We start from the raw sequence: 16,037 nt of genomic DNA on the forward strand, positions 1-16,037 counted from the left end.
TAAGAATATTAATAAATAAAACGTTGGTTAATCTTTTTGTGTAGAGTTTTAAAATAAATAGATATTATCAATTTAGAGGAGCGTGAAAATAAATTTCAGTTATATACCGGGTGTCCCACGTAACACTTTCGGGCGCAATAACTCAGGGATTTTTATCAAATTTAACACAGGTGTAATATAATAGGTAAGGATTAGGCTGATAACAAAAAAAAAAACGAATTTTAAAACAGATTCCTGTTGTTAAAAATTATGCAAAATTGCGTTATAACTTTAAGCAACTAAAATAACACCTGTGTGCGAAAAATTAATGAAATCTATGTTTTTGTTTAAAAGAATTACGTTAATAAAAACGCAAAAATTAATTAATTTGTTTTTTTTTTAATTTGATAGTGCTGTCGGTGCAAAACAATTTCCCGCGTCGCCGAGTTAAATTTTGTACACCCCTGACATGTTTGTCAAAATCTGACACATTATTGAAAATGGTTCGCTTTTCTTTAATTATCAAAACCGAAATCATTTTAACCTATGTTTTAACCTACGGAGAATGCCGTACAGACCTAGATGACTCTTATCGAACGGTATCCAGATGACGAATTTACCAAATTCAAAGTACAAAGAATAGTAAACTTATTTGAAGATACGGGAAGTGTACAAGACCTAAAACGAGTGAACAAAAAACAAAGTGTTAAATATACCTAATAGCAAAATTATTTCCATTCAAGTTAGAATTAATTCCTGAACCTAAAGCAGTTTTGCACCTTCAACAAAAAGGTTGTAGTGGAGCAACTGAAAATTAGTATTTTCTTAAAATTCATAAAATAACTCTTGGCAAACAGGTATCAAATTCCCGCAAGGGTATCCAAAATGAGAGGATAGCAGTTTTTTGTTTCATAGCTACCTATCCTTTAATACTTTTTGGAATTATTTGCGCAATAATTTATGTTTTTTTGGCTAACCAGACATGAATTTTTACATACAGTATTTATTTTTCATGTTTAATCAAGGGATGCAAAACTTAATTAATTCAAAATTAAATTAAGGAATGGAAAATTTACTTTTTCAAGATAATGAATATTCTCACCGGTTCATATTAATCCTCACATATCTAAATACCTACATTTCAAATTTCATAACAATCCGTTCAAAAATGCCTGAGTTATTGCGCCCGAAAGTGTTACATGGGACACCCGGGATAGTGTTTTGTACCCTATAAATAAGTGTTAGAAAAATTTGTGAGAAATATGCAGTGATTGGAACAATTACTTTTAAAAATGCATTATAATTACTCAATATTCAGTAACAATAACAATTCATTGGAATTACAAATTCTTTTTTTTTTTTTAAGAATTCATTACAATACTCATTACTTTTAAAAAGTAATACATTACTTTGACAATTACTTTTTGCACTTTGAAAAATTTGATGAAGACACAGTTTTAGATATTTGTTGTATGGGTCCAAAGGGCCAAGAAAAAACGTGTTAGAATGAAAATTATTTATTAAGATATTTTATTTCCGTAAAGCTCAATGAATTTTTTAACACAATTTCTATTAATATACCTTTTTGGAAATTTAAAATTGTTCCAAAAATAGCGGAAACCAGATAATCTCACACTCATCACATATTTTATTTCTGTAAAGCGCAATGAATTTTTTAATACAATTTCTCCTAATATACCCTTTTGAAAATTTAAAATTGATCCATTAATACGGAAAACCAGATAATCTCATACTCATCACAATTTTAACGCGTTGTAGTTTTTTTTTGACAACAAAATTTAAAAAACGGAAAAGCAGTCTGGGTAGGGTTTTTTACGCTCATTTCAACGGTGTGAAATTTATTACAATCGGACGTATACTTTTGGCAAAACTTGGGCAGAAGTTTATATGTACATATTTCCCTATGCTGGAATATGCTTTAGCTCACCCTTAAAGTGATGAAGAGCTTATGTGTATTATGGTTACCTGGTTTCTTAACAAATTCTGTGCTAAACTCGTGTTAGATTTTAACTCTCTACTAGATTAATCTTCTCTATTATCGAAGGTAAACCATTCCTAGAGAAAAACAAAACAATATGTTTGAGTATTTGGGTTAAAGGTAATTGCAAAAAGTAATTGTAAAAGTGACTGAATTACTCAAAATGTAATTGTTTTTTTTTTTTTGAATAAATTGTACGGAAGTTAACGTCTTTATGAGACGAGGATATGCGTAATGAATGTTGTCAAGAAAAAAATAAATGCAAATTTCTTTTGTTCCATAGTTTGTGGTTCAAAAACATTGGTCATGTGATAACAAAAATAGGTCACTGGAAAGTTGTGCAAACGTTGAGGTTGTTGATAACTGTCGTGGCAAAAACAACACACAAATTAAAAAAATATTTTACATGAAAAGTTATTTTTTTTTTCACAAAACTGCTTTTGCTTTCACTAGCTTTGCTCATAATTACTTTTTATACAGAATTTAGTGTATTCAAATGTACTTTGCTTGTTCCACCTGTGTGTGTTAATCATTTACCAAACTACCAAAGATTATTGTATTTATAATTTTTAAGTGTAAGACTTGTGAATTTGATGCCATTAATTAAACTTTTTGTAATCTTTTTGAAAAAATTGATGACATCATCACTTGAAATATGCAACACATGTTTCTTTAGTGAAATTACATAATCCACCTCTATTTCTAGCTTTATAATGTAAGTTATTATAAAAAAATATATATATGTGGTGTTAAATTTTGGAGTATTTTAGAAATATTAAACTTCTTCAAACTTTTGCCAAAACACAAACTCTGAACATTAATTAAGATTTATGTATCAATTTCTTCTATAAAGCTGAATTACTAATTTAATATAACTTCAAGTTAGTACTTGTATCTCAAAAAAAAAAAAAAACCACGAAGGTTATGGAATTTATGTGCATAGAACTTTACGGCAAATTATACATGTAGCACTCTTACATATTATTTATGTAGTTATTATGTTATATACCTAACTGGATCTGACCACTTTTTTTAGACCGGACGCTTCTAAAGAGAATTTCGACGATTTAGAACTTGAACCCATGAACTCTGAAGCACCCGAGGACACGCCCTTGAATCACCCAGTTCTGCGAAAAATTTCAGTTCACCGACTTGTACGACAAGCAAGTATAATGGACACACCTAAAGACGCTGATGGAAGTATGAAAATTACCAACTGGTTTTAAATTATATTAAATTATTACATTTAAAAAATTCTGTATTTGTATTTTTAAGGTGAACTTAAAATTTTGTTGCAACAGTATCCTGAAGGTAAGGTCGCATATTGTAATTGTTTATCGCAATAAAGTGTTACTGTAACTGTTTTTTTTTTCTGGCCACATAGTACATAAGCTGCGTTTAATTAATATGAACCAAACTTTTAAGCACGATTTAAATACTGTTTATTATTTTCATTGACAAAAAAGCTAAAGGTGAAACAAAGAAGTTTACTTATTTAAATCAAGGAACTTCGGCATCTTGAAAAGTGAGTGAAATTTGTTGGACAGCCTGTAGTGTCATTGTCAGTTGTCAAATCTTATGTTATCACGTCAAAGTGCATAATCTTGCATTCTAATTTAAAAACGTTTTAATGCATTATCTGCTATTGTGCAAGTTTCTGAATCTGTTAATTCACGTTTTAAAGTGTAATTACTGTTAAATATGTGAATTTCGTACGTATCGTAAGGTAATAAAGTCCTTACTTAACCTATGAAATGATGCACTTCAAATGATTTATTTTTGTACAGACGACCTCTAAGCCCAACCCTTTTGCATTTCTTAGGTGTAAACACAAGAATTATTACGTTTGTATCATTTTCTCAAGGAAAAGCAAGCGTAAGTGTTTCAAATGACCACTAATTTTTACAAAATAACTCCAATGTGTTTGTTTACAACTGTACAACCTTGCCCACAGTTATACTTATCTTTTGTATCTACAATTAATGTTTGAGACGCATAGCAAACACGAATCTTACTTTTTATACCACTCTTTTTATATCCACACCAGTGTTTTTATTATCAGACACAATTCATTGGATAATTTTAACATAATATTCTAGCTGAAAGACATTATGAGAAGATGAACCCTGATGAATATGACTTTCGTCGTCATATGCCCAAAGAATCCGCCAGTGAAGCCTTAGATCTGCTTCGAGGGCTCGAGGATCGAACTTTAAACCACTTGAAAAAAAATATTAAAGCTAAAGAAAATCTAGAGATCTATGCTGAAGATGAGCTTGTTAGAAAGAAGTGTTATGATGAGATGCGCTGTGAGATGCCAGGCCAAGCAAGATCCACTTTTCTCATGGTTTTTAGTCCAGATGGTTCAAAAGTGGCATCTACTCACGGCAATCACGATATCTATGTTACTGATATTAAAAGTGGAAAAAACATAAAAATCCTAACTGGGCATCCAAGAACACCCTGGTGCATCGCGTTTCATCCCACTTCCAACCAAATTGTGGCGTCAGGATGTCTGGGGGGAGAAGTTCGGATATGGGATCTTAGTGTAATATCACAACTTGAACCACTTGTTTAATTTGCTAACTTTGGTGGTTATTTAGGGAGGTAGCGAAGTTTGGACTGCTGGCAACCAGTCGGTCATCGCATCCATAGCGTTTCATCCAAATGATCGGGTATTGGTTATAGCAACTTACAATGAGCTCTATTTTTGGGATTGGAGCATGCCTGAACCGTTCGTTCAAGTTGCTACAGCTAATCCTAAAGAAAAAGTATTTAAAATGTGCGTTTGCGAAGTTTTTTACTAAGAATATCACATTTGTAGATTAGATATGTAGCTTTCGATAAGTTGGGGCATAAATTAATAACGGGGATTGCTAACAGCCCGCAGACTAGGTGGGAAAGGGTGCGGGCTCCTGTGCCGGTTCCAAGACAAGCAGAGCGATCAGCTAGCCCTTACAGACTCAGAATTACCCCAAGACTTGTGAATTCCACAACTCTACAAGAAAGAACGGCTATAGATTTAGGAGTACGAAACGTGGGTAGAAATTTTTGCAGAGGAAAATCCTTCTGAACTTTTGTAATATTCCAGGTGCCTCAAGTTACTGAAGCAACACGGGAAGTGGTGTCAAGTGTTCCTGAACGGGAGAGGCGAATAACTGCCTCATACAGAAATCTTCTTAAAGAATATGAACAGTTGGTGCAACGCTATCTGAAAATTTATAAACCACCAACAATGGTAAGACTTTTACACTTTGGGTTTTGAAGTTGCTACAACATTCTAATTTTTAAATTGAAGAAAATTGTCCGATTTTTATTTTTCTGCATTTTTATTGGCGCATAATCTTCGAAAATCATTGCAAAATAATGTCAAGCAAAATTTCTATATTTATTTCCATATACATTTTTCTTATTAGATTGATCGGGGTACTGATCCCATGGAACCAAATGCTACTAGCGCAACAAGTGGTACACAAGCCCCCGAATCGCAAGCAAGTACCTCAGGGACAACCACTTCAAATCAAAATCAAAGCGATCCCCAACCATCAACCTCCCAGAATTGCAGTTCATCTCTAGTAATGCCTAGCAGAATCTTAGCAATGAAAAAGCAACCCACTGAAGCTCAAAGTACACAAACATCTGACTCCCGAAAACACAAATCGTCAGAAAACGCCGAAGAATCAACTCAAGAAAAGCGAAGCAAATCTGATGATTCCACCCAACCTTCAACCAGTAGCGGATCATCTCACACTGAAACCGCAACACAGACCCAGAGTCCCCGACGAGTTCTCATTATCAACGAAAGAAGTCCGCAGCCGGAACCCTCAACCAGTGGACTTCAAGATAAACCAGTCAGGAATTCCGGCGTGAGGATATTGTGCCCTAAAACTCTGAAACGGAAATTGTCGGGCACTGACCGAGAAGCGGGTCCTTCGACTAGTGAACCGCAACCTAGTACTAGTCGAGGGACGACCACCAGTACTGATGACATTCTTTCGAATATACGCCCTCTAGCCGAGGAAGTTAGGAATCGGTTTTTACCAATCATCAAGTCGCTTCCTGCCTGTGATAGACCTAAACTGATCAGGTACGTTAGCAGGTTAGTATTATTTATAAATTTGTGATCTTCTGATTTGTGTAACAGACGATTTGAGAACAGTAGGGCCCATGAAAGATTAAAATTCAGACAAATGTGTCCCACTTTCATGAAAAAGCCGAACAGAAGGCCCGTTTTGGACACATCGTCAGACAGTAGCAGCTCTGACGATGAACGCAGCGGCTTAAGACCTCGATTGTGCAACGATCCCAAAAATCAAAATCAAAATAGAAACACTAGTAACGATACAGAACCAGACTGTGTTCACACTGCCAGTGGCAGCAACACCGCGTTAGCGTCATCTAGTAGCGCACTAGCATCAACATCCACGAACTTGACAAACATCAGCGGCGTTAGAAACTTTATCATGGAACTAGAACAGTTATTAATGACAATTCTACTGACTGAAGTGGAAAGTAGCGAAAACCAAACTTCTATAAACCCTGCAGAACCTAATGTTTCCACGGCAAGCAACAATAGCCCGGTTAATTTAAGCACGTCTTCACCTGCTGCAGGACCTAGTATAGAGGAACAGACGAATAATTCGGATTTGAGGTCCTCGCCGATTTCTATGTCGGCGAATCGCGACCAAGATTTAATACGACCGAATGCGGTCACTGTTGAAAATAGTATGTTTAGGAGGTTGCTGCAGAGGCATGAGGAACAGTCGGAGTCGAGAACTGGCACTTCCAATTCGGATGATGCTTCACGTTCAAGCCCCGTTGGTAGCAGCAGTGGGATACATTCGAGGACGAGTTCTCCTATATACAGTAGGGCCTACCCTAGGCGGCGATTGCCAGCACATAGGATCTCGGCGTTTATGCCAACGAGAGTTAACTACAACCGATCATCGTTGAGGTGTAGAAGAGGTTCTCCGTTTAGGATAGGTAACTACTTTTTGCGTGTGGTAGTATTACTATCCCTTGTAGTACCTGAGGATGATGTAGATTGATCTTAGTAGAGTGATAGTTTATCATTGGTTGTAAGTATATCTAAAAGGAAGTTCAATTTTATATAATCCCGCAGAAACAAAACCAAAACAAAAATCAGCAATATGATTATAACATAGGTATCTGCTATAAAATACGAGACTTCGTTAAAACTTTATCAAACTTTTTTTTCGTCGATATTGGTGAATCGTTAATTATGTGAACAAATGCTGATTTCGGTGGTTATGAATAAAATATTTTAATCGTTTTATAGAACCAGATGCATGTCTTGGGTCTTTTTTAACAATTCTGTGGATATTTTGTGCATTTGAGTGTATTAACATTGAGAAATTTAAATAAATTGTAAATGCAAAAATTTACAATACATTTAAAAAAAATTACACTTTCACAAATTTAAAGAATACCAAAGTTTTAAATTTTAAAGGCGTTTATATATTTTTTAATTGCAGCACTTTCAAAATATGCAAAAATTTTAGCTTCGAAATGTTGCACTGTTTGAATTGAATTGAGAGAGATATTTGGCAGTTACTAAAATCATGTGGTTATATACAGAGTGTCTATAAATGATTCATACATCATAATACCTATCGAAAATTGTTAGGTAGCATTTGTAGCAAGATGGGTGTCACTTTGAACATTTATTCTGTCATATTTGAATTTAAATTTTAATCAAAACTGTATAGTAAAAAAAATTCCTTACAAGCGGCGAAATTCTTTAAATTATATAGACACTTTGTACATGTGGTTTATTAATCGCCCTTTATTTTGTTACCGAGATATCTAGAATTTGGGAAAAGAATCATAATTGCACAACAAAATTTTACAATTTAACGTAATCTCAACTTTGTGCTAGGTAAATCTTAAATATGCACATATGTTTTAAATTTTGTTGTACAGGTGTCTTAAAAAAATGAATGAAGCGATTTATTTTATCGATAAAATAAAAAACTACGTGTCTCATTTTTCTGAAACGCTGAGAGCACAGTGCCTATCCAAATTCATATACCGGGTGTCTGGAAAATGGCGTATTTAACTCTTCGCATTTTTTTTTTTTTTTTTGGAAATTTAAACCGATCTTGAGGTTCTAGATATTCCTGTTTGGAAGACTAGCCCCGCCCACCCACCCTCTCTTTTCTTAGAGGGTATCTCATGTGCCAAAATCAGTCTTATCTTAGCAGCTATTTGCCCCGCCCAACCGCCCTTTCTTTTCGTCGAGGGCATGTCATTTGCCAAAATCAGTTTTCTCTTAGCAAGTACTGATGACTAATTTTTACAAAAAATGATCAAAATTTGGAAACATTAGGAGTCCTTACAAGCACAAGGCAGGAGTTTTGAACATCTTCTCTAGTGTTTCGTTGGTTATGCTTTAATGGATTTTTCTTTTGTTGGTTTTGTTTTTGTTTATAATTCATAAAAATGTCTTATTAAATGTTTTTTTGGTTTTTTATTGATGAAAAATAACAGCTTGTTTTATTAATAATAATGCACGACGATTAATCACTATTGATTGTTACGGTCATTGTCCTAACAAAATAAAAGGTGGATTTCAGTCACCATCGTTGGTAAGAAATCAGAAAGTAAGCCGGAGATATAATATTCACGCATTAGGTGCGTGCAGTGTTGCCAATTTTACTTTTATAAAATTACGTTTTTTTTTTGTAATCTACATCGTAAAGAAAAAATTATTTTTTTTGGGACTCCCGAAACCTCCGTACATAACGTACTGAAGAGTTAATCCGCCATTTTCCAGACACCCGGTATTTGTCCTTTCTCAAAAGTTGATGATGTCCTCACATTTTATTAAGAAAAACTCAATTGAAACTTATATGTAGTATACAGCGTCTTATTGAAAGGTACGTACAAAATAAAATCGGCAATTGGTCTCGAAGTGTGGGCGCTAAAAGTAAAAAAAAAGTTCACGTAAAAGTGTTCTCCTTTTAGAGATAAAAAATATTAAAATTTATGTCCAAATTCGTTGTACGCCTCTGATAAAAAAGTAATCTTTCGTCTCTATAACAACAAAGGAGTCTCTTATTTTTTTATTATTGTTACAGTTGCTAGGATTTACTAAAATAAATTAATTTTACCTATTTATCCTTCAGTAGCTTCTAAAAAGGTAGGATAAGGGTTAATTTTCCCCTTAAAATTTTTATAACACAATAAGTTTTTCAGGCTTCTTTAACTCCGCGAAGAACTGTCAATTTTGTTGTACGTACCTGTGTAGAGGCGTTATTACAAAAAAAAAAACTTCTCGAAAGTAAGCCAAAAATTCGCGGAGTCAAATTTTATAGGTAATTCAGAAACTGGATTTGTTTGATTGTGCTGTAGACACGAGGGAAAATTTTCAGCAATTTTACAAATCGTTAAGCAACGAAAGTACCAAAAAGGCAAATCATAATAATGCTATTTACTTTTTTTTTATAATATGTAAAAAACGGATTTATATGCACAAATATTTCTCAAAATATACCATATATACAGCTGGTTTAAAAAAAAAACGGGACAAATGACAGTGACATGAACGTCATATTCCCATTGCTTTTTATTGATTTATGAGAACCTGATTTGCTCATCTTGTCCCGTTTTTTGTGAAACCAACTGTATGCACAACATTTTTTCGAAATATGCACAATTTTTGCTAAATATGACAGTTTTATGCACATATGCTATTTACTCCGGCGACCTGAAAAAAAAAACAACTACAAAACAAAAAACACGAGAAATATTAATAATTAAATTTATTACCTACAACATATTTTTATATAAAACATAAATACTCTATAAACTACACATTTTTTTGCTGTTACAGTTAACAGTCAGACGTTTTTCAAAATTTTTAATTGTAAATTGAGATCAGTGTCAAATCAATGTCTAGCTATGAATGAATTAGAAATATTTCATTAAATTATTCTCCCCATTTTTACTTGCCAATATCAGATATGAAATACTGTATGCTCAATCAACATATACCTAATTAAACTTTTATGACTTTAGACACACCGTCCTTATAAATCAAACTCTGTTCTCAAACTTTCGCCAAACGGCAATAATAAATAAATTGTATTGTCCCTTGATGAACCATTTACGGCGACTTCTAAGAAGTCCGAACTATGACAATAGCAGACTTAACTTCGGATTTTACGAGTAATTTAGGAAAACAGTTAGCTTCGATTTTTTTCAACTGACAAAGTAAAACACATAAATATGCATACATATTCTCAAACCGACAAAATATGCAATCTACGTCAATAAATTAAAAAAATACGTGATATGCAAATTGCATGTCTTATAATATGGTTTTACTAATTTACAATTTGTATGTTTTACCATAAGTGATGAAATGGTGTCAATAAATAAAACTCAAATTTATGCATTAGAATAGAAGAAAAATATCTAACACTCTACCATAATCTACTAGGTAGCCGCCTGTCAACCAGTAACACATTTCCAATAGACGAACTAATCAACTACTCCGAACGTCCAAACGCCGAAGACAACGTCCCCCAAGACAACCAGCCACCCGAAAATACCGACAGTACCACAGACTCACCGTTCGTTAATTTAGGCAATATGTACTCAAACATAGTCCAAGGCTTAGAATCAAGCTTAAACGATGTCAGAAACATCAGATCCAATACTCGTTCAAACGAAACCTCAGACATGCTAACCAGCTTTTCCGAAAGCTTAGAAAACATAATGAACCAATCTGACACCATCCTGAGAAATCTAGGAGGTTCCATGTCCATGTTACCCAATTACTCTGAACAAAACGAAAATCGAAGACGCGAATCCAGCGAACCCCGAGTGAGTTTCAACGATGAGAGATTTTACATACGAGACAATTCACCGCAAGAGGCCTCCACTAGTAGTGACACTAGGAGTTTAGGGGACGCACTTCCAGAAGGGAGGAGTGTGGTGGAGTCAGACCACAACTATCCCAGAGTTCCAGAAAATAACCAAAATCAAAATAGTGGCGAAGGCATGTCGCCGTTGATGACGTCATTGCATATGACAATATCGTACATACAGAGGCAAGCGAGACTGTTGAGGCATCAGGTCGAAAGTATAGAGCGAATCGATCGGACGATGTTCGAAGTCGAACAGTTGCAGTTAATCAGACAACTCATCACGGAGTTTCTCAGGTACATGAGGTCGTTAGCGGGTGAAAGTCGCAGTACTGGAATGTCTAGTGTTAGGCAAATGATGGCCGGTACGAGAATCAGCGATTCTAGCCCCTACGACTCTCAGTCCGAGGAACCCAGTCAGCAAAATCCACAACCCAATACGTCTAGTGCTAGTACTTCCACCGAGCAAAATCAACCAAGGCCTAGAAGTTCGGGTCGTAAAACCTACCCACCGTCGCGTCTGTTTCGTCTTCAGCGTCACAACAGACGTTCTTTTTTCTTCCTTCCTAGAAGATACACGGGTAGGCCTGATCGTGGTATGAAACACAGCGGGCCTTGTCGAAGCGCCCCTTCTAGGACTCCCTCTGAAGCAAATAGCCCTCTACGTCATCTCTCTAGCTACTCTCTAATAAATTCCTCAAGTTTGAATCTCATGACGCGCCGACTCGAACACTTACTCACAGAACAAACCCGACTTATCACGAGACCTCAAGAAGCTACTCAACAACAAACTCGTTCAACAGTGGCGACGGAATTAGGTGAACGAATTCTGTCGATTAGGTTGAACGACTGCGTTAATCGAATGAACAGGATTATGGGTAATGGATTGGAAGGTGGGCGGTTTCGCAGTGGTCGCTCTGAACCAGTGATAGTGACTCAAGATGGCGCTTCGAGATTCGGCGCCCGCCATTTTCTAAGCTTGATTGTGGATGGAATGAGTAAACACATTGAAGAGTTGGGAGGAGCGAATATTTCTCAGAGTTTGCGCGGACAGATACACAGTGTTCTCGCAATGGCGCTCCTACTTTCAGACTTGTTGCTTTTACAACTTGTCGATTCGATACCGCCACCTGCTGGCATGAATTTAGACGTGGAAAGAGAGTCTCTGACGTCACGGATAGACCAAATGTGTGGGCAAATGCTTCAAAATCGCTTTAGTAGCCATTCGCAACAGCTGACACGAAGTTTACAACATATGAGGTTGACGATGCGACGTGCTTATAGAGCTTTGGGTCAGACGTATAACGCTAGACGCAACGCAATGTTGCCAAATCGCCCGGATACTAACAGGAGACAGTTGCTGAATAGGTACTTGAGAAATTTAAACATGAGACGTCACTCGCAAAATTTAGGCACGGATCCCACTACGTCCTCGAGCGATAATAACCCACCGAGGGACGTCCCTCCGAATCCCGAAAGCAATAGTGATAACATGACACGTGGCTGGAGTAGCTTGCGCGATTTGATAATGCGGTACTCGGATAACACAGGAGAAGATGAAGACGTCACAAGTTCGAACTCCAACCAAGACAACCAAGAGCGAAATCAAAGATTCGAAAACGTATCGAGTAATAATAGTGATGATAACGATGATGAGTCTGAATGGTACGTCAACAGTAACTCCAGAAGCAGTAACTTATATCGTACAAACAACGTTAATTTAGTTCATAATAATAACGAAGAGGCTTCGTCAAATTCGAATCCGCCTAGACCCTGGAATGTACCGTCGGTTCAAGTGAACGATGTACCCATATCCGAGCAGTCATCTTTGTTTCATCAGAGAATAATGACCCATCGTCAAAGACTGGCGGAAAGAATGTCTGAGTTGAGGACTTTCCCACAAATGAGTGGACTGAGGCCGAGATTCTTGCATCCTCTTTACTCCAGCGTCAATCCATTTGACGCCGATCTCGATGATCCGCAAAGAGAAACTAACTACGACTGTGATATGATAACGACTGTTACTCCGAATCATCGCATTCAGGTGTGGGACATCTCCTTAGGGAACATCCCAGTCATCAATAATCGTGCGTCCTCCACACATTTTAGTACAACTAAACTGTTGCTTTTATTTTAGCTTTGAAAAATATTATAGTCAGCGAATGCAAGATCCACAACGACGCTAGTGTGGATATAGCAAAAGACGGGACCATTTTAGTGACCTTATTACCGTCGGGTGGTTACTTGAACGTAACTAATAAGCTAGGTACGATTTAGTTAAATATCTCGGATTCGAGATTAACTGTTTCGCATTTTAGGAGTCTACAGTTTGAAATGGGACACCTTGGGTCAGTGTTTGTATACCACTAGTTTCGAGCAAAACGCCGTTTCGGTGGCCCTTTCGCCCTTGAGTCGACATCTGGTGGTTGGGTTGGCGTCGCGGAGAGTATCAATTGTGCCAAGTGACAGGTGGACGATGGCGAGGATTTTCATTATTGATCAGAAGAACGTGCCGGGAGATAGGTTACCGGTTCTTAGGGAGTTGGGTCAGAATAGAGATAGTAGAGCTACTAATTATAAGAGTGTAAACTGTATTCGTTGGTTGCCGACTTCAGGCCAAGGACTCATTTATGCCACAAATACGGGACAGTTGGTTATTTTGACGTAAGTTTGCTAAGTATGATTATCCAGCAGAGTGAGTTTATTGGAAAGTAACTTTTGGTATAAATATTGGATAGTGTTAATAGTCAAACCCTGATTTTTTCTACTTCAGCCAGTATTTACGGAATCTCGATCATGCACACTCTATTCAAAATTGTAACGGTACTTTTGCGAAAAAGGTTAGTGTTATGTCTTGAAAGAATCAAATCTGATGACAAGAGGGTGTAGAAATCAACTTTATTGCTTTGTTAGCTGTCGAACTCGTAAAAATAATTCCTGTGAACATGGAGGAGAGTTGGAAGCATTTAAAAGAAATCATAAATACACGTAATACACTCAGCTTGACTTTCAAAGATTTTATTTTTAAAAAAATCAAACTGTTGTATAATTTTTAAAGATACATATAATATTTTTAGATAGAATTTCTGTATATGTAGGATTTTATATTACGCGTCTTCGGGGACGCAAATCATCTGAATATATTTGTAGGCTCTAACTATGGAGACAAAGTGTTACAAAGGTTACTCTAATTGCCTCACTCTTCGCGTAAAATTAAACGTATAAGTAAATTTATTTTAATATGGCGTTAAAATGTAAGCTGATCCAACTATGATTAATTTTGCTTTAAAAATAAATTTTAGTAAGTGTACGTCATTGAAAGTACACTCCTGTTTTAAAGCAATCGTTGCGAGTGTAATTTTATTATTTAAAATACTTATCGTGATATTTATTTCTAGTGATATCCATTATTTGCTGTAACGATTATGCATAAGTTTAGTTTCACTATGTTTTGTATACTTTATTTAGTCGTACTGATAGATTGCCATTTTTTATCATTAAAGAACAGTTTTATTGATACGATATTCATGTGTATTTATAATATTTGTTAAGATTTTAAATTATTACTGTTTGAGATTTGTATGTCTATTTTTTATTTAATGATAAAAATTGGATTTGCACGGAAGTGTTGTACTGTACATATGTAACTTTGGTGATCAAGTACCTTTTTAAGAAATAATATAGATATGACATAACTAGATACTGATTTTTGACCTTCATTGGCACCAATATTGTTGCTTCTAATAATTTTACCCAGACGAAAACTTATTAAGGCTACATTGTAAGCTCCGATCGTTCTTAATGCTGGCTGCAATTTCAGTCGTAAGGGCATTTAATAATTCCTCGAAATTTAAAAAGGTTTCAAATCTTCGTACAATGTCTATATTTTTTACCTAAATCATGTTATTAAGTCAAATCTAAAACTTTTGTGGACTCATCTAAATTGGATTAAGAATGTAACAACGATGTCTTCCATAATCAATTTTTTACTTTTCTAACTTTGATACAACTGCGTCAGGTGCTACAATCTCGTAGCCAACAACATTTTCGTTTAAAAGAAATGTCTGAAAATAAAATTTAATTAAAACCAATCCTTAGGGCAAGTTTTGAACTTATTCCTTTTTTTTCTTTCCACTTAAAATCATCTTTCATCAATTGTTAAGCTCTTACCATTCTCTGTACTAATGGAAAATCTCCAAGTTTTGTATATCATTGTTTCAGGGTAGGAACAAATCTGGAGAAAATTTTATGTAGATTATTATTTAAAATATTAAACCTAAAAATTTCAAATTTATACCGGAAAAACTGCACACTTTCAAACACCCATTTCTTTCCCGGTTTCAACAATTCTGTAGAAAAAACTGACGAACCCCCATCTAGATACGCCACTGCCCTTCGATGTGAGGATGACGTGCGTAAGTAAGGTTAAAATAAGCAAGTTCGCGCAAGCAATGTTGCCATTAATTTGGTACTATTGACATTGTTGCCATTGCAAATAAGATTCAGTTCTCAAAATAGCAGTTCATTTTTACAACTTTTATTAAGAAAAATGTTGCTTATAATACCAAACAGGCCAAAGAGATATTTTTATTTTTCTCGGTAATTTAACTTTGACGATAAAGTGCGCAGTCTTTCCGACATATTGACGACTTTTTTATGGTTTGGTTGAGGTTGAAGGACGAAAACAAGAAAATTGCTCTTTTCCATATGGGTTTTCTACGTGCAAACCACGGTTGTAGAATAGATAGGTTTGTACACTAATGGCTTGGGATGGCGACGCTTCTTTTCGATCCCTATATCCATGGAAAGGACACATACAGCTAGCGCCTCTACCTTGTCGAGCGGAAATCATTCTAGTTATTTTGGGGATTTTCGTTTACATTGCTTTATGAACAATACAAAATTTGTAAATGACATTTGATCGGAGTCGATAAGTACGATTTCTTTTATTAATTACATCGGTTATAGACAGATGCCTATAGAGTTCTGTGTCCCTAAAACGTCAAAAACCAGGCGACGCGATCGACAATTGGCGTCGCTGACCAGGGATATGCAAATGTATGCTAGTGTATCAACCTATCTATTCTACAACCGTGGTGCAAACACACCTTGCTTTTTTCCAGTGTAAATATTCTCGTAATTAATCAATTTAAAAACAAAACAGGGAC

General features: G+C 35.5%; 2 protein-coding genes across 5 annotated transcripts in view; both read left to right on the forward strand.

The window, feature by feature from the left end:
- Nucleotides 1-3,337, forward strand: part of LOC135122853 (carcinine transporter) — a 6,264-nt gene extending 2,927 nt beyond the window's left edge. Inside the window, exon 7 of the mRNA XM_064047309.1 lies at nucleotides 3,015-3,337. Coding sequence (XP_063903379.1) covers nucleotides 3,015-3,204 — 190 coding nt within the window. The 3' untranslated portion in view covers nucleotides 3,205-3,337. The remainder of the gene's footprint in view (nucleotides 1-3,014) is intronic.
- A 223-nt stretch (nucleotides 3,338-3,560) lies between these two features.
- Nucleotides 3,561-14,960, forward strand: LOC135122847 (uncharacterized). Of its 4 annotated transcripts, none has more exons than XM_064047298.1 (11): nucleotides 3,561-3,704; nucleotides 3,766-3,853; nucleotides 4,078-4,526; nucleotides 4,582-4,749; nucleotides 4,803-5,015; nucleotides 5,070-5,216; nucleotides 5,395-6,065; nucleotides 6,123-6,961; nucleotides 10,443-12,956; nucleotides 13,007-13,135; nucleotides 13,188-14,960. In XM_064047298.1, the coding sequence occupies exons 3-11, from the start codon at nucleotides 4,098-4,100 to the stop codon at nucleotides 13,535-13,537; spliced, it is 5,460 nt and encodes a 1,819-aa protein (XP_063903368.1). In that variant the 5' UTR covers nucleotides 3,561-3,704; nucleotides 3,766-3,853; nucleotides 4,078-4,097; the 3' UTR covers nucleotides 13,538-14,960. The 4 variants fall into 4 exon arrangements, with proteins under 4 accessions (XP_063903368.1, XP_063903371.1, XP_063903372.1 ...); XM_064047301.1 differs by having other exon boundaries at nucleotides 3,801-3,853; XM_064047302.1 differs by lacking the exon at nucleotides 3,766-3,853.
- The last annotated feature ends 1,077 nt before the right edge of the window (nucleotides 14,961-16,037 follow it).

Source organism: Zophobas morio, unplaced genomic scaffold (genome assembly GCF_036711695.1).
Source record: "Zophobas morio isolate AGI-343-1 ecotype UQ-CSIRO unplaced genomic scaffold, CSIRO_AGI_Zmor_V1 ptg000005l, whole genome shotgun sequence".
NCBI classification, from domain to species: Eukaryota; Metazoa; Arthropoda; class Insecta; order Coleoptera; family Tenebrionidae; genus Zophobas; species Zophobas morio.

What these genes read in the sequence shown, in the direction of transcription:
- LOC135122847 (XM_064047298.1), top strand. Translation starts at nt 4,098, where the DNA reads ATGAACCCTGATGAATATGACTTTCGTCGTCATATGCCCAAAGAATCC. An exon ending in TAGATTTAGGAGTACGAAAC is followed by an intron (nt 5,016 to 5,069) that starts GTGGGTAGAAAT and finishes GTAATATTCCAG; the next exon opens with GTGCCTCAAGTTACTGAAGC. An exon ending in CATCCCAGTCATCAATAATC is followed by an intron (nt 12,957 to 13,006) that starts GTGCGTCCTCCA and finishes CTTTTATTTTAG; the next exon opens with CTTTGAAAAATATTATAGTC.